Consider the following 18,491-nt stretch of genomic DNA (forward strand, 5'->3'; position numbering starts at 1 on the left):
AGCTAGTCCTTGAAGAGGGTTTTAACAAGATGTAAGCCATATGTCATAAGTATTGGAGGGAAGACATTATCCAGGTGCAAGGTTTTTGGGCTCTTGACCACCTTGGTGGGAGAGTTCTAGAAAGGAGTGGCACAGCAAATCCACACACTCCCATTTGGACGGGTTTGTATGTTTCAGACCTTCGAGGTGTATGGTGCATTCCCAGTGACACACTCCCCAGGCTGGTAGTGTTTTCTTCCACGAAGATGCCATTTACTAAGAACTTTGAAGGGATGTGTTTTCTCATCTCATAAACAAACTGAGGTTTGGGGGAGCAGTTTCCTGAAATGTTTCCTGTTCTGCTTTCTAATAGAGAATCCATTATGGGATGATTGTGGGTGATACAAACCCATCTTCTTGAGGATGACCCAGCTAAGAAACTCAAGTGTCATTAAGGTATTGCCTAGAGCCCACACTCCTCTAAGGTCTGTGGCAAGTGTTACTGGCAATAAGAGCCCTTTCATTGGACTCTGTACAAATGGCATAGGCAAGTACATGTGCCCACCAAGCCCCAGCAGTAAGAAGGGTTCTCCTGAGGCTTCAGTCAGTATGCCTGAAGCAGAGAACCAATCTTGCAACCTGGCCAAAAGTGACTGGAACTGACAGCTGTTACTGGGCTTTCTCCCTGGCTTTCCCAAGACACAGGCACATGCACGCATACAAATGCATACATGCACACGTATGCCGTCTGCCTTTGAAGTGTTTGCTATCTCCACTTCCAGCAATTATGTGAAGAGACGTATTTCTGTAAATTTGAAAGTTTAGATTCTTTTCTCAACCATTCCCCTCCTACCCCCTTTTTCAGTCTGACTTAAAGCCATAAAGTACTTCAGCCTGCCAGCCTGTCTTTAGTTCTGTTTGTATGAATTAAGTTGACAGAATAAATATTCACATTCCCACTACAGGCTGAAACAATGTTTGCCTGTTCTGACCAGTGAGTTGAGAAAAGGGGGCGGAGGAGCTGACATCACTCTGTACTGTACATTCCCGGCATAGATCATTTATTTAAGTCCGTAAAAAAAAAAAAAAAAAAAATGCAGATGTTTTAACAGCCGAAATAAAATCCTGTGTAAACATAAAGTTTGGAAAAATGTGGCAGTGACTTAGCTGGGGTTAGAGTAATGCAGGAAGGCAGATGCAGGTGGCATACTGGCCTGAGTGGAATGGGCGCAAAGTGCTCGCCAAGTTTGTGCTGCAGGAGGAAAGACTGGACTTACTTTGTTTTGTTTTATTTCACTCTTTAGCAGAATCCAGTTGTAAAAGTGAATGGACTGGCATTGGTCATCAGAGTTTAGGATCACTGATGGGTTCGTCCACTCACCCCTTTAGGTCTGACCTTTGAGATGACTATCTCTTGTCCTACTGGAGTTGGCCTTTTCCATGGCCTGCCTAACCCTGCCTGTGACTGCTCAAGCCTGCTGGCTTCTGAGCTCAGCTGCTGTTGATTTTAAAGGGAGGAAACTGGTCTGAAAGCCACACTCTGTGAAGGAGAAACCCGTCTCAGCACTGCTTTCCCAAACAGCCGTATATCATCTTGATCTTGTCTCACACAAGTCACTATTTTAGTAAAGCCGCATAAGCCAGACATACTTTACTGAGGTAGTAAGAGTTTTTCAGGGCACTGCCTCATGACTCTTAGTCGCATGACATTTATTCCGCATGCATTACATTCATACTGTAGAGCTGCTTTTAAGATCCTGGGCTGCCCAAATGGACCACATGCTTCCCACAGATGCCTGCTCACCTCCATCCCCCAGGGTCTCTCTGGGTTTAGAGTCTGGGGAGAGGGCGGCCCTGTCTCCAGGTTCTCAATGTGGTGCCTCATTACAACTTACTTTTTCATTGTAAGAAATACAGGATCCCCTGACCTTCATTCAGTACAGCCCGTTCATGGACTCCTCTTAAGGGCAGGACTGACCAGCCATGCTTGGGACAGTCAGGGCATGCTGCTGCCAACTGTGATCCGTGCTGCCTCTTTCTGATGGAAGCAGAGTCTTTGTAGCTGTTCTTTCTTTCTGCCTTCCTGCCTCCCTTCCTTTGTTGTTGTTGTTGCAGTTGCGTGTATATGTGATGTTAGGGGGCTGGGGTACCACGGTATTCATGTGAAGGTCAGAGAATAACTTCACGGAGTCACTTCTCTCCTTCTGCTGTGACCCGGGGTCTGAACTTACCTTCCCTGGTTGGTGTAGTGAGGGTCCTACCAGCTGAGCCGTGAGGCAGTGGAGCCATCAAGCAGCTGAACTGTCAGGCATGGCTCTCATGCAGCAGCAACGCTTTCACCCTCTCTTTTCTTTCCTTGCTGAGTCCACTTTAGGGACCTGCTGTGCCTAGAGGCAAACTGTCCTCTGCTCTAAGGTTAATAGATACACAGAGCTCCGTCTCAGTCTCAAAAGAATTGCTGTTTTGTGCAGTAAATGACTAAGGAAACCATCACGTAGATGCTCCCTACCCCAAGTCTCCGTAAATGAGATGAGAATCCAGACTGATGCAGTCCACACCCACCACTCTCAGATGCCTGGGCACCCTCCTGATCCTGATCCTAAGGTAGCCCAGCTTCCCAAGTTAAGAATATCTTTTTTCCAGCTGTCACCCTACTTAGCAGCCCAAGAAGGGCTTTCCCACGTGAGTGTTCCTCTATACCCACAACGCTAGAGTTTAGCTGTGGTTCTTAGAGGGTACCACAAGATCAGAGTGTGTCCTGGTCAGAAACCTAGAGGAGTCACTCACACTCATGCCCTCTCTGCCTACGCTGTGATGTCACACCTTTCATCCATTCTTGTACTTTGTAAATATTTCATTTTGGTTTTGATGTCCCAAAGTTAAGAAAAATGAGCAGTGACAAATGGCATTAATATGCCCTTAGCAGTAGTGTGCAGTAAGTAGCTCCTGCCATTCAGCTGTGGATGGGTAGCTTGTGACCTGTTAGGTCCACTACAAGTGGCCCTTCTGAGTTTCAAAAGAAGTTGAAAATAGGGATGATGCTGATATGATGCCTCACAGCTTCTAAATGTTTTTACAGAAGCACTGTATAGGCTTTGAGGCCTCATAGCCCACGTGCTAATAGTCTTTAGCCTCTGGTTCAACACATCATCTCTTAACTGGACTTCTGGCATGATCCTGGACCCCCGTCTTATGTGAAGCAGCCCTTGATATCTCCCTGCAAGTTACAGCTCCCATCCCTGAAGTCTTCCCTTTGAAGAGGGCTCTGCTGGCCACATGACAGGATCAATTCCATCACATTGCCAATGAGGCCTTTCTCATCCTGACCCACACACCATGCTGATCTCTGACCAGTCCCAGTACATTTTTAAATTAGGATCTACTTTAAGACAATGGTAGATTTATGAAAATATTGTGTTGGTAGTACAAGGATTCCCATGTATATTCCTCTCCTCTCCCCTAACTCTCTCCTACTATTAGTGTTTTTATTAGTGTGGTTCATTGTTACAATTAGCCAACCACCATTGAATAGTAAACACCTTTTAAAGATTTTTTTAATTGTATGTATATATGTGAGTGCACGTGTGTCCATGTGTGTGTGTGTGTGTGTGTAATAAACATAGATCTCTCTAGTCACAGATTGCAGAGATCTCTCTGTTCCCATTAGCTCAATCACTGTCAGTTGCAGTCTAAAGATATTAAAGTTCAAACTGGTTGTGCTGGCACTTGCCTTTAAATTCAGCTCTGTGGAGACAGAGGCAGAGAGATCTCTGAGTTTAAGGCCATCCTGGCCTACAGAGTAAGTCCCAAGATGTCCAGAACTACACAGAGAAACCTGTCTCAGAAAAAAAAAAAAGGCGGGGGGAAAGTTCCAAAATTGAAGTAAATAAATTTAAGTAATTTTTATTATAGTAATATTGATGTTTTCTGTTTTATTTCTCTTTTGTTGTGATTAGTTTGAAAGTTAAACTTTTTATAGATGTGCATATGTATATAGGAAAAATACAGTTACATAAGGTTTATATTAACCAAGGTTTCAGGTACCCACCATGCCTTGGAATGTTTCCTACAGAGAGGGCCACTGAGCTGACAATATGATTCAGCCAAGCCAGTAAAAAGTACTTGTCATGCAAGTTTAACAATTTAAGTTCCATCACTAGAACTGATCCCCAAAATATGTTCCTTGACCTCTACACATGTGCCATCACACACACACACACTAGAATAATAATTGAAAAGAAAGAGGAGACTACTGTCTTACTCTATTTAACACGAGGAAACAGGTTAACTTAGTTGATCTAAAGATATACATAGGTAGTAGTCCCTTGGTTTACAACCATGTTTGCCCTCAGAGTGTGTACCATGTGAGTGGCGTCTTACTATTTGTCTAACCTTGCAGTCTCCATCACATCAGGAGTCAAGGGAATAGAGGAGAAAGTTATCTTTCAGTCATGTGTCTACCCTGAACACAAAGTTGGTACCTACTGCAGTGTACACGCTCCAGGGGGGATTGTATCCTGAGACAGTTCCTGTCAGTAGAGACACTAAACCCCAGCATATGGTCCACTCAGTGCTACTGAGCTCCTACCATGTACTGGACTCACAAACAGCAGGTCATGGAAAGCCAGGCAGGTGATGTCAGTGACATGCAACCTCAGGGAGGCTGCTGGGTCTTCACATCTCTGACCCTCATGACTAGAACCCAAACGGGGGCAGTGGGAGGGAGGGAGAGAGGAGCCCTGCTGCTTGGTCTCTGCTGCAGCTACCAGGACACTAGCTGGTAATGACACTTGCTTAATAAGTATTTGTGGACTGGATATTTGAACACTGTTGTACACTTGGGCCCCTAAACTGGCAGTCTGCTTGTCAGCACTTTGGTGTGTCTGATGAGTCCTGCTCCTTCACTGGCCTGGCAGCTCAAACTTCTCTAGGATTGCTGTTTGCAAGTCATCTCAGGCCTGGGTTTAGCCACACTCAGTACCAGCACTGTAGGCAAATTCGGAAGGAGAGAAAAGTGGCCTTGTGTCTGCCAACCCAAGAACCAAGAGACAAGTGGCTCTTTCCAGACCTCCCTGAGCGCCACACTGACTGATTATCTCATTTTTCTTGAGTCTTTCAAATGTCATGTGAGGATGGCTGTGCATTCAAATATTTTCATTAATATTTCTCAGAAATACTAATCAATTTCATGTTTGTTTGCAAGCCTCTCCATCTGCTTTGTCTTCTCCTTTCCTTCCCTGCTCTGTTCTCCTCTGCTTCTCTAACAAGTGCTCGGTTTGTACTGCACTGCCTCTTATACTTGCTTCTGTCTACCAGGTTTGCCTACATTGCCCCTCTGTGTACAGTGGTCAGGTACAGACATATCACTCTCTGTCCTTGGTGAGTTACTGGGATTGCAGTTGTTGTCTGGTGTGTGCCCAGGGTGACAGAATTGATGGGCCTGTAGGCTGACATTCATAAGCCAGAACTACCAAGCATTTCAAAAACAGTCTTGTTTTTGCCAAGCAAGGTGAGCAAATCCAGGCCAGGGCTTAAACATCCACAGGGGGTTATTTCTAAAGTGATTGCTTCTAAATGAGAAGCATTTGAAACCTCACAGCTCTCTTGACAAGTAAATTCCACAGCCGTGTGTTTTGCTGGTGTCTGCTGATTAATTACAGCACTGTGACACATGAAAGCCCTGGTGGTTGGTTTAGTGCAGCTGTGGAGAAAAGAAAGCAAGGCCTAGTGACTTTGCCAGCTCTTTCGGGACAGTGGGGATTGAGACCGAGGGAGGTATTTTTCCCTCTGGCAGTCACCGCATAGGAACAGAAGCCCCGGCCAGCCCAGTTCTCCAGGCTCTATGCCGGGTGGTTTGGTCCCTGCAGGCTGTGGTGAGGCAGCAGCATCTGATCTGTGCTCCTGAAAGAACAGGTCCTTTGTTAGAGAAAGTGCTTCAGTGTGGGTACAGGGGCTGGGCCCACACTCCCATAGACTTACCCTTCCGAGAAACAGTAGACTAGGCCTGGTGACATACACCTGTAATTCCAGTATTCAGGAGGCTGAGGAGGTCCAACTGGTTCAAGGCCATCCTCAGCTACATTGGGAGTTTGAGACCACCCTGGGCTACCTGAGTTCTTATCTAAAAAGAGGGAGGAGTAGGGGGAAAATCTTGACATGTGACTCCAGCTGTAGTCCCAAGGCACATTTATCTTTCATGTGTAAATGCCCAGGAATATAAAGGGGCCTCTTCAACAGTTGACTCTGGATACTCCCACAGTAACATCTTCATGGCAAAGCAGGGAAGAAGGTCAGAAAGAATTTGCTCTGACAGGTGACTACCATGACCCTAAATGGGTTCATCTGAGCATTCAATTGCCCTGTGTAGACAAACAGCAAGAGGCCCTTATAGCTTACTCTTTTCACTTGGCGATATAAAAATATTTGCTATTATTATCACTTAAGACTGAGGCACAGCCTGGGAGGTGGTACCATAAGTAAAGTACTTACACTTACCCCAAGAGCCCACACAAGCCACATGTGGCAGCTTGTGTGCCAGCCCTCCTGGCAGAGGATACGACAGAAAAGGGAAAATTTTTTAAATTTCATATGTGTTTATTGGCACTTTGTTTCCTTCATCCTTATATGCTTATGGAGGTGACCGGCCAACCAAAGGAATTGTGTGCCATTGAGGCTTTCAGGCCAGAGAACCCTCTGTCTCATTCATTGTTCCCCAAAGATTTGTGCTCCTCACAGGGGCACAGTGGTCTAGATTGTGTGGTCAAACAGTGCCACCATCATATATATAAACACTTGAGAGACATCAGGCTCTGATCTTTCTGCTTTTAATTCCTGGTATATAACTGTCATGTAAGTGTCAAGTGTATGCCACATCTGACTGCTAAGGAAAAGTTTCAGGGATTTGTTTACAGACAGTACTACCTGCTTCTGCACAGGTGTGCTGTGCTGTGCTGTTCCTATCTCATTGGCCCACACTGCCTGATGACATATACTTGGGTATATGTCTAAGCCACACAGACTCATAGTTCCTTCCTGTGCAGACTTGGAGTTTAGTTTCTTGTAAGATTGCTGACATAAAGGTAATTCCACTTCTTGTTTCTACCTAAGAAGCTCTCGAGGCTGATGATTATGTGGTCACGGCGATCCTTGGTCTAGGGAATTGTGGCAGTGACCCAGAGCATGGGTTTGTGTGGCCCAACCCTGGGCTGCCCCCAGTCCCCCAGCCTGCTTTCTTGTGGAGACAGAGCTCATTTCCTTTGAGGAACCGTTTTGAGGAAATCTCATTTTCACAGCCAAGTATTGTTTTTCCTCTTTTCTGGTTCAGGTTTTTCATCTGTTACAAGCCTACATTACAGACTGCAGACACAAAACAAATGCAGATTTCCTACAAGAGCTGAGTGATGTCACTGCTTGTACCAAAGCCAAACTCTGGCTCGCCATGAGGTATGTAAAAGCCCACGTGAATGAGGAGACATCACTGGGTTAGTGGTTAGAGAATCGGTCTCTCAAGTTGAGGAGGTTTCAGTTGTTCATGTTAGTTCCCAGACTTTTTGGAGTATTTTAGACCTTTCTTTGCACTGTGGTGAAAAAAGTATTTTCTTGACAATTTTTCTAAAATTGCTAAGCGTTGTTGCTAGGAGTTTGATATATTTCAATAGTCAGATGTTGCTTACCCTCACCAAGACCACAACGCTGGTCTGCATTGTACAAACCCTTGGGAGCCATGGCAGCCTAAAGGTTAAAGCCCTTGGGTGCTTGAAGGCACTGAAGAGAAGGTGGAACATGCATGGAAGAGGGAACTGAAGCTTGCCAGGATTCGATGGGTAGTCAGGTTATGTCAGCAAAAGCGGAGGGGACCTTTTTTATTTTTCTTCATTCTTTTCTTTTCTTTCTTCCTTTCTTTCTTCCTTTCTTTCTTCCTTCCTTCCTTCCTTTCTTTCTTTCTTTTATTTCTGTTTTGCCAGTCTTACATGTGCTAGTTCTGGAACTTAGAATATAAAGTGATGTAAAGAGTAAAAATAACCTTCCATTTTATCATGTGTAGAGAAAACTCTTAACACTGTGTGCAGAATCTTTGGATCCCCAGATATTGGTAGGACAGTGTCTCTTCAAGGCTCCTGTAGGAGTTAACTTTAGCAAAGGTAGTTAAGAAGAGGCCAGTTGTGGGTGGTGGTGGTGCATGCCTTTAATCACAGCACTCAAGAGACAGGCAGGCGGATCTCTATAAATTTGAAGCTAGCCTAGTCTGCAAAGTGATTCCAGGACAGCCAGGGCTTTCTTATACAGAGAAACCTGTCTTCGCGGGAAAAAAAGAAAGAAGAGGCCAGTAGTACTTAACACAGCCCCGTGAAATGATGCCATAACCCTTCATGAGGTAGAGGAAACTGGGCAGACCACACTAAAAGTCTGGCGAGCCACTGGTGGCTGTCCACAACGGCGGGTGTGGTGATAGGGTGTGTAGTGACTGTCTCAGGCCATACTTAACTGTGGGCATGCTCACTGGTTGGGTCCTCTTTGTCTAAAGTGCCACTGAGGTTATGGAAGCTGCTCAGTGGTTTCCCTAAGTGTGAGATTGCTTGCCTTCTGTGTAGCCCATTGCCGTCAGCCTCCCTAAGACACACTTCCAGAGAACAGAGGCCTGGGGTCACATTTGTGCCTTGTCTTTACAGATCTTCCAGCTATTGCTCTGGGATCAGGAAATGGAGGCTCTCCAAGAATTGTCTGCTGAAAATCGGTTTTAGCCATACCCTCATCAGGAGTTAAGCCTTGGTTCTGAAGCTTGTATAGGGAAGAGTCTCTGTCCCTTTTGCTCAGGCTCACCAGAAGTCCTTAGGCCATTCCTTCTTGGTGCATGAGAAAGAAGATGGAGGGACAGGCCAGCCTTTGACAGGCACAGTTTGCTCAGTGCCTGGAGATGGCTGGGAAGTCTTAGTTCTACACAGCCACTCTTCAGCTAGAGAGGGTCTTCCTACCTTGGCAGACATCCTCCATGGTCCCTGTCACTGTTGGCCAATCAACCTTGTCATTGTGAGCATCCCTCCACCCACTTCTGAGGTTTTTCCTCTGATTTCTTTAGCCTTAGCCTAGAAAATACTGCCTTGAGTCACATGAGCTCACTGGGTTCTGCCTCCTTGCCCAGAGCACAGGAAAGCCACAGTTCTGCTTCCTACAGTCAGCTCTCTTATCCAAGTGTGAACTTTCCACTCAGTGGGTGGCTCCTAATGCCAGGCCTCCTCTTGCTCCCCAACATATGGTTTTTACAAGTATTAATCAGGGTGTGTTCGAGCCTAGGATAGAGTTTGGGAAGAAATCCTGCTGCAGAAGCTGAGGATATTCCAAAGCTTTGCAGAAGCCATTCTGTATTACCCACATTATTGAGGAATGCCACAGGCTGAGTTGGAAACCATAGCACTCCATGTAGGGAGTGAAACCATCACCTGTCCTGGGCCTGCCTTGTCTCTGAGGGCCTCTTGCTGTGGGTCTACACAGGGCAACTGAATGCTCAGATGAACCCATTTAGGGTCATGGTAGTCGCCTGTCAGAGCAAATCCTTTCTGACCTTCTTCCCTGCTTTGCCATGAAGATGTTACTGTGGGAGTATCCAGAGTCAACTGCTGAAGAGGCCCCTTTATATTCCTGGGCATTTACACATGAAAGATAAATGTGCCTTGGACTTACTGAGGACTCTCTGTAGCTTTCTAATGTAACCTATGAGAAATTACTGTTGCCAAGAAAAGAAACTTAGTTGCTGGGCAGTGGTGCAGCCTTTAATCCCAGCACTTGGGAGGCAGAGGCAGGTGAATTTCTGAGTTCGAGGCCAGCCTGGTCTACAGAGTGAGTTCCAGGACAGCCAGGGCTACACAGAGAAACCCTGTCTCAAAAAAAAAAAAAAAAAAAAAAAAAGGAAGGAATGAAGAAACAAACAAACAGTTTGTTTCAGTTCTGGCAGTAACACATTTTTTCTCCTGTAGTTTATTCAATCCTTGAGTTCCTTCAGTCCAGTAAGCTCGAGGGTTTAGGGCACTGGCCATTTATCTGTCCTTTTGTTCCAAAAGGTTTCTTTAAAAAATATATATATATATGGGAGCTACAGATAATCAAGTGAATTTTAAAATTTGAACTGAACTCTGAAGTTGAAAGCACACAGACTTTTGTCATACGTTTGTGTTTATACTTTGCAAGATTAATAAGGGTTTATTTATATGAGCTGGTTGAGCAAAGTTGTTGGGGACTTTTCCGTGATAAATGGCTGGGTGGGAATGTGGTTTGAATAAAGAACATGGCATTTGCTCTTCCAGGCTGCTTTTCATTCCAGGGTGTCAGGAGTCTTATGGAAGTCAGCTCATTAATCCTTCCTGTCCTCCCTTCTCCCTTGCTCAGCCTTCCCTTCTCAGTCCAGTTCTTTCCTCTGGTGTGAGGGCAGCAGTTACCAGATCCTGGTCGGGGGGAAATCTTGCCCAGGTCAGGAAGCAGGTGAGATTCAGAATGAGCCCCACCCATCCTGGGAAGGGATGTCACAACATTGTCTAGGGATGCCACAACAGAGTGCAGTCTAGTCCCCATGGATGGTCCTCCTGCTGCCCTTGCTGTCTTCAGGCTTCAGCTCTGCTGTCCTAGCAGTCACAGGCTCTACCCTAACAGGAAGAACTTTGAAAAGCTCTCTCAAGCAGGACTCAGAGGAAACAGCTTATTTACCTTGGCTGTGATTTGGGATTGCAATTATATTGGGCTTCAGTTTTTTCAGAAGTGGTTTGTTATCTTGTGTTTCCCTCAGCCATAAAAGAGTAAATATGTATTGGATGTTCCTTTTAGAAAACTTGATGACATAAACCATGTGTGTGGGTACATCCTACTACTTAGGGGTACGGAGACAAAGGGGCTGTTGCAAATTTCAGGCCAGTCTGAGCTACTCAGTGAAACGGTTTCAAAAAACCAAACCAAACTGAAGAAGATAAGGACAGTGAGGTGAGCTTTGTGTGCTGCTGGACTCTGGGGTGGGGAATGGGATGGCCGAAGGAAAACATTCTCTACTGAACTTCATCCGTGGTTTTCCTTGGCTATCATTCATAGCAAGGAAAAATAATTTGAAAAAGAATATAAAAGTGAAATTTACTCTTAGCACAGTTCTATGTGGTTACATCATCTTTTTCCTTTTTTTTTTTTTAAACATAGCTAAGGTTCTATTAAGTATAAAAGTTATAGCTTCCTTTTTTTACTTGGCAATATGAAAATATTTGCTATTACTATTACTTAAAACTTTATGGCTGCTATGGAAAATGGTATCACACTTCCTTAAAAACTGGAAATAGAATCAGTATCTAATCCTGCAGTTCTCTGTCTAAGTTCAGAGAGAGAGAAAGCAGACTTCCATAGTTGGACTGCTGTGATCAGAGCAGCATTCTTCCTGGTCACCAAACCACAGAACAGCAGTGTTCACTGCTGACGGTGTAAGCAAAACATGCCATATACATATGGTGACATTAGTCCATCTTTAAAAGAGAAGTTCCCATCCTCAACTAGGGATTGAACCCAGGGCTTTCCACATGCTAGGCCAGTGCGCTCGCTGCCACAGCTATATCCCCAAGCAGCAAGAGAGATCTGACCTGTGCCACCACATGGAGGTACCCCAAGAGACGGCTGTCTGAGCAGATAGTTCATAGACACAGAAAGTAGAGCTGCCATTGGCAGCGTGTGACGGGACAGCCAAGAGATAGAAGTGCTGGGGTTAACATAGTAACTTCATACTTAAAACATCTAAAAATAGCAAGTACTCCAAACAAAAATCTCTGTTATTTCTTCAGAGTGTTTTTTTTTTTCAATTTGGGGAATTGGGGGGTTGATTTTCCTATCACTATCCATGTCTACAAAAAAAAATAATTTTGCCTTTTTGTTTAATTAGGAAAAGAATCTTTTGTTGAAAAGTGGGCTTAAGCATCTCTCTGTGTGTCTCTGTGTTTGTGTGTCTCTGTGTTTGTGTGTGTGTGTGTGTGTGTGTGTGTATGAGGGGGAGAGAGAGAGAGATGGGGCTTATTGGTTTGTTTTGCTGAGTTTTTGAGATTGGGTCTCATTATATAGTTCTTACTCTCCTGAAACTCACCAAGATCCACCTGCCTCTGCCTCCCAAGTGCGCTGGGATTAAAAGCATGTGCCACTATAATTGGCTTCATTGCTCTACTTTGCTTTCATTGCTGTGTGTGTGACTATGCGTGTGTGGTGTGGAGTCAGTCTGTAACTCTGGCCTTAGGTTTCATTTCTAAAAGCAGACTAAGTCTCTTGAGAGGTCACGCAGTGCTACAGCTGCTGTACATTGTGAGACCTTTGTCCCACAAACAGTGCATGGAGACCTTGGCCAAAAGTTTAAGGGTTTTTAAAAGTTATTTTTGGAATGCCTAGTTTGTACCAAGCTCTGGATGAAGCAGTCAGTATATATGATTCCATGAGTTTATCTCAAAATGCTCTTGGTATAAGAAAATTAACTTTTCTGTGGAGACACACCCTGTGTATAACACTAGTTTAGTTTGGCATAAGTTCAAGAGCTAAGGCTGACAAGTATGGCTATGTTTTCAACTTTTACTTTTAATGTTTTAACACAGTAACTGACACGCTTTAACCTTTTATTTCTGGTTCATAAGGACTTTTCCCTGGGCTTTCCCAGGGTACCACTAGGGTCTGGGTGTACTGTGTGCTCTGCCAGGGGTGCCAGGTAACAAACAAAAACTTGTTCAGATCCTGGTAGCAAGCTGTGTGCTTTATGTCTCTCTGTGTGTGCTTGCTTGCACATTCTGTCTTGCTCGCCTCCTCCTGGGAGAGTGGGGATAGTGATAGCTTTCATTTTACTTTGAGACAGAGCCTTGCTCCTTAGCCTAGGCCAGTCACAGCCCTCCTACTGCTGGGATGACACTGAGACACTACCACTCTGGCTCTGGTCATCGCTCTTAATAGAGCATGCTTTACATCACTGCTGTGCTCACCCGGCCACTTCTCCCATTAGGACCCCACAGGAGACTCTGACTCCTGGTCTTGGCACTAACAAATGCCAGGTTGGCTGGTAGTAAGTTTTCATTCCAAACAATAGTTCCTGATGCTCAGGGTAGAATGCTGGAATCACTGGGGAAGATTTAAAACCTCCCAGTGTCGACTCCCACCCTGAGAGATTCTGCTGTAGAAATAAATGCCTTTGCCTTCCCAAGTCCACTGAAGCCAGGGACCCTCATGTGGTCCTTGTCCCAGAGGGTCATGTTACATTTTCATCTTTTAAGATGTGGCTAAAGTAGAATAGACAGTACTTGGGTCACTTTGTTTATCAGCCTTTTCTGGACGAGGCCAGACTGTCTTAGGCACTGCAACTATTTCTTAAAACCACAGTGCAGTGTAAAGAAGGCAACAAAACAGTTTCTCAGGCAAACTCCTGGATCTGGGATTCAAATATGGAAAACCCTGTGAAGTCCGTGCAGCCTCACTCGGAGGCCCTATGCATGTGCAGAGATGGAACCCTCAGAGGTCAGGAGAACCCATCCATCTACACAGCTGAACAGGAGTGGACCCCACTGAAAACTGCTAATATCTGTACTCAGCTGCCAAGCCCTTGTCAAGCTTTTTCCCGGACCTTATTGCCTCCATGTGTCCAGACACTGTTTGTCATGTTGGGGACTTAGGACTTACTGTCTAAAATAGAGCTGCTCAGATAGAACACTAGTTAGACTGAAGGTAGGACCTGAGTGCCTAAACACTTGGCAGCTCCAGGTGAGAGCTGCTGTTGTCCCTGAGACATAGTTCATAGTTGATGAACTTAGCAAAGGCTGAGCCATCAGCCGCTGTAGTTCTAGCACCAGTTAGAAATGTTCTTCCCATGCTCATGGCCTTACTCCCCCTTGCTAGGTAGAAGCAGACTCAAGACTTCCAAAGGCGTCAGGCCTGCAGGCTCTCCCAATGTCAGGGCTGCATGGTACCAGGACACTGTGGGAAAGTTATATTTCTTGGTTCAGGCAGCCATCCCTGTGGCCTCAGGGCCTGTGGGAGGACCGGTGCTCTGTTGGCATGCAGTTGGCTATTTGTCATTCTGTTAAATAAATCTGATAGTCTGATGAGGAAAACAGGCTCTTGAGAATATGAGAATAGATCTCAAGGTGAGTAAGAAAAATGTGGGGGGGGGGGGGGTTGGGTGGTTGGTTGGTTGGTTGTTTCAGTAAAATGGTGTTGATGAAGGGAGTAGGTATGGGAGAGCTTGTGTTTGTGGGCCAACTCTAGTACTTGGCCCCTCAAGCCAGCTCTGACTTGCAAACTGTGAACTGTAACACAACCCACTTCCTTCTCAGCTTCCTTTGAACACTCCTCCCGCCCCTGTGTCCCCCTTCTTTACTAGTCCCCAGTAAGCTGAGTGCTGTTCCCCTTGAGAGCCTATGGGTTTAAGAATGTGAATAAAACGTGCTTATAGAGACAAGGCTGGGGCTTGCTTGTGTGTGGCAATCCCAGGTCTTCCTCAGAGGTCTATAGCCAGCTACAGAATCTGCTCTAGAAAGAATTCCATTTGCTTCACAACAGCTGAAGACAGCATTTCTTTTCTAACCACCAGATTTATTCACACAAGAGACTACACTGCCAGAGCAGAAAGACTGGGGCTTGGGTCTGATTCTACTTTCCCATGGCCCCAGCCTCTTCCCCGTCTCCTGTGTTCTGGACTGTTCTCCTCCAGAGGAAGTCGCCCCCTCTTTTGTAGTGACCTGAGAAACAGTGTGGCTAAGCCCTCAGCCTGCTGCAGCTTGCTGTCCCACCTCCATTGCCACTGGCAGGAGTCCAGCCCAGAGGGGCTGTTGTAGTAGGGTGATCGTGGGGCATTGTAAGGCTATCATTTGTGGTCCCTGCCAAGACTGGAAAGCACTGAGTCTCAACAAGGCTGGATAGTCACGTAGCACACCTGGCAGCGCCTCTGCTTTTGTGTGTGTGTGGGGGGGGGGGGGGGCTGGGCTTGGTGCTTTCCGTTCCTTTTTCTCTTTTCTTCCCCCACCTCTCCTTTTTCTCTTCCCCCCTCCCTTCTTTTGTCTAAAAGGTTTGCCCAGCAGTCCCTCTTGTTGACATCTGAGGGACAGACAGAATGAGTGGGAATGTGGCCACTGCCTTACTCTCAGTCTGAGACTCTGGGGAGAGGGGACTACCATCAGGGCTTCTTCAGTCCTCTAACTCAGCCTGTTTGAGGAGGTCACCTTCAACCTGGAGAAGAACTGATGGGAGAGATGGAATTGCTGTGTTTCTAGATTCAGACTTCTTCCCTTTCAGACATCTCAGGAGTGTTTAAGGCCATGACACCTTGAGAGGAGAACCTGTTTGTAGTTTTAAAACAACAGAAGTGTGAAGTTACATTTCAACCCAAACCTGTGAAACAAGGTGCAAAACATCCTCTTCATTACATACTGCTTTTGCAAATGCAACAAGGAGCAAGCTGTTGAAGAAGTGAAATTGGAAGTTTCTTGCTGACAGCTGGGCTTATGCAGGCTAGTCAGGGTAAAGCAGTCATAAGCGATTATTATGTTTAACTGAGCCCAGGATCCAGATCCGAGCGTCATACTGCACTGGAAAGTGAAAGATAGCCCTTTCACACGGTTGTGTACCAGGCATTCAGTCCCCAACTGCTGATGCTTTATGCTCTTTAAATACCGAAATCTGCATCCCCACCCTGGAGTTAGTAAGAAGCTTGTCTGAAGGCACGGAAATAACTATCTTCCTCCACTCAGTACTGTTGATCTTGGGAGGGTGGGGGTGGAATGTTGCTGTTAGAAGTTTTGCACAATCTTGTCATGATCTGACTTGCATTTTCATAATACTATGTAGAGCCCTAGTACAATATTTTTTTCCTTTTATTGTATATCAAGTTCTGTCTCTTAGATAAACCAGCATCTTCCTTGAGCCATTTCCAGTGAGTTAAAACCAATTCCAATTCACAGACGCTAGAGAACAATGTAGTAGCATGATGGAGAATATAAAATGAATGATACTTTTAGGGCACAGTGTGTGTGGCCTTATAAATCCAGCACTCAGGAGGCTGGGGCAGGAGGATTGCTGCCAGTTCAAGACTTGCCTAGGCAGCATAGGGAAACCCTGTGTCAACAGCCAAAATATAAGGTGGAAGATATTGTCCCTGTTTCAGAAACCACGCGGGGATGCTAGGGAGATGGCCCAGTGGGTTAAGACCACTTGTTATTCTTGCAGAATACTTGGGTTTGGTTTCCAGCAACTAACAATTATCTGCAACTCCAGTTGCAGGGGATCTGGTCCTCTAAAGGCAGCAGGCATGCACATGGTATGCAGACATGCATATAGGCAAATACCCATATATATAAAATAAAAAATAAATCTCTTAAAACAAACAAACAAAAATGTCTGACCAAGACAAGAACAGATTAACCATAAACAAGTAAGAGTTTAATAAGGGCTGAGATGAGTCACTGTAGAGCTGAGATGGAAGCAATAAATGTGAGCTTGTGGGCTGAGGAGTCAAGGAAGTGTTCCGAGGGAAAGAGACCTTTACAGGCTAGGTGAGGTTTAATTGTTCGATAGGCTAATGCTGTGTGATTGCAGAATGAGAAGAAGTGGCATGGATACAGCCCAGCCTTTGTTGACTAAGAAACAATAGCTGCTACTCATGCAGCAAGGAGCCTTAGTGCAGAGCTCAGCATTGCGGTGAGCACTCTCAGCATGGACTAGAGCCGCACTAGGGCCTCCGTTGTCATGGTCTGCTTATCATACAGTCCAGTGTCATGAAACAGTTAACCAATCGTGGAGCTCAAATAAGTACAAAAGTACAGACAAAAAGGCTTTCTAGGGGAGCTGGATGTTTGAGATTAGCTTTAAAACAGGAGTGTGGTTTGAAATACCAGAAGTGATAGGAAAGAACCTGTCAAGATGGTGCCTCTGGATCGCGCATCATGAGCAGTGGGCTTATAGAACCAAAAGAGATGTTGTGCAAGATTGGGTAAGAGAACATATGGGATGGTCCAGGACTTTAAGAGACAATCGCTGGTCTCAGGTAGACACTGGTGAGAGGCAGCTGCCTAGACACACTTGAAATCCAAAATTTCAGAAGCTCCTGAGCAGCAGTTTGCTAGTCACCAGTAATGGAAATATCATGGCGTGCATCTTTGTATTTTTGTTAAGAGGACCATAGAACCATGGAGTTTATACTTAGAAAGGGAATGTAAAGATTATCTCGTCTGGTGAAATTCTTCCCTCAAAAAGAAGCTTTTGTGGAAACTCAAGATGCTGGAGCTAACCTAGGAGAGATGGTAAATACAGTTCAGTCAGGGTGAGCCCTGGAGGCTACCTGATGTCTTCCGTCCCACTGAGAGCACAGAGTGGACTAAGGAAGTACCCCGACTTCATATTTCAAAACAGTGATCTAATAAATAAATAAATAAATAAATAAATAGATAAATAAATTGCAGAAGAGATGATTGCCAAGGGGTTGGGCAGCCATTGTAACAGAAGAGATAATTGGCAAGGGGTTGGGCAACCATTGTAACAGAAGAGATGATTGGCAAGGGATTGGGCGGCCATTGTAACAGAAGAGATGATTGGCAAGGGATTGGGCAGCCATTGTAACAGACGTGGTCCCCCAGAAGACGGCTCCACTTGGGGTGAAAGTAACAGACTCTGATTTACCTTTTGCCCTGCCTCCTGCTGCCTGATCATCCTTGTAGAAGATCCTGCAAGCCTGCATTGTTCCCAGGCCTCTTGCAGAAGCTGCCCTCCTATAGAGGACCCAGCTCTAGACTTTGCCATCAAAGGCTGCTGTTCTAGACCTCTTCCTGAGAGGCCTGCTCCGGCCTCTTCTCTGACAAGCAGTGTAGATTCTGGTGTGTGCGTAAGTTAGTTCTCCTAGTCAGCCAGATGTCCTGTAGTAGTGATCTTGTAGAGGTAGAACCTCTGGAGTCATTTACTCTGAGACAGACTTTATGGCAATATGTCCCTTCCCTGCCTCAGTATTGAGCTGATTAGGCCCTGGCAGCCAAATGCCCTGTGTGGCCAGGGTTTAGCCCTCTTCCAGGAAGACTTGTAGGGAAGGGGCTGGTGTGTGCATGGATGAGGGAGCAGTATGGGAGAGGCCCTGCACTGCCTCACTGCACTGCACTTCTCCCTGTCCCCCTCAACTACCTGTGGGACCTTGGCCTCGACAGTGATAACAGTGGCCTGCAAGGCCAGAGACTCATTACTCTGAGCATGAAGAGCCCTCCCTCAGCAGCCCACAGCCTGTGTTCTGGGGAGGGCCTACTTCTTGAGGCAGTTTAACAGGAAGCCTCAAGCCTGGCATGGTGGCTCACACCTTTAATCCCAGCATTTGGGAGGTAGAGGCAGGTAGATTTCTGAGTTCGAGTTCACTACAGAGTGAGTTCCAGGACAGCCAGGGCTATACAGAGAAACCCTGTCTCGAAAAAACAAACAAACAAAAAAAAAAAAAAAAAAAAAACAGGAAGCCTCAAGCCTGGCGCTTGGGGAGAGCATACTATAGTAAATGCAGGGGA

General features: G+C 45.6%; 1 protein-coding gene across 2 annotated transcripts in view; it reads left to right on the forward strand.

Annotated features, from left to right (window-relative positions):
- Thada (THADA armadillo repeat containing) overlaps positions 1–18,491 on the forward strand; it is a 284,103-nt gene that overhangs the window by 199,846 nt on the left and 65,766 nt on the right. For both annotated transcript variants that reach the window (XM_085833257.1, XM_029471016.2), the window contains one exon: positions 7,304–7,422. In XM_085833257.1, the coding sequence (XP_085689383.1) occupies positions 7,304–7,422 (119 nt within the window). The remainder of the gene's footprint in view (positions 1–7,303; positions 7,423–18,491) is intronic.

Source organism: Mus caroli, unplaced genomic scaffold, assembly GCF_978045245.1.
Source record: "Mus caroli unplaced genomic scaffold, Mus_caroli_1 scaffold_18, whole genome shotgun sequence".
Lineage (NCBI taxonomy): Eukaryota > Metazoa > Chordata > Mammalia > Rodentia > Muridae > Mus > Mus caroli.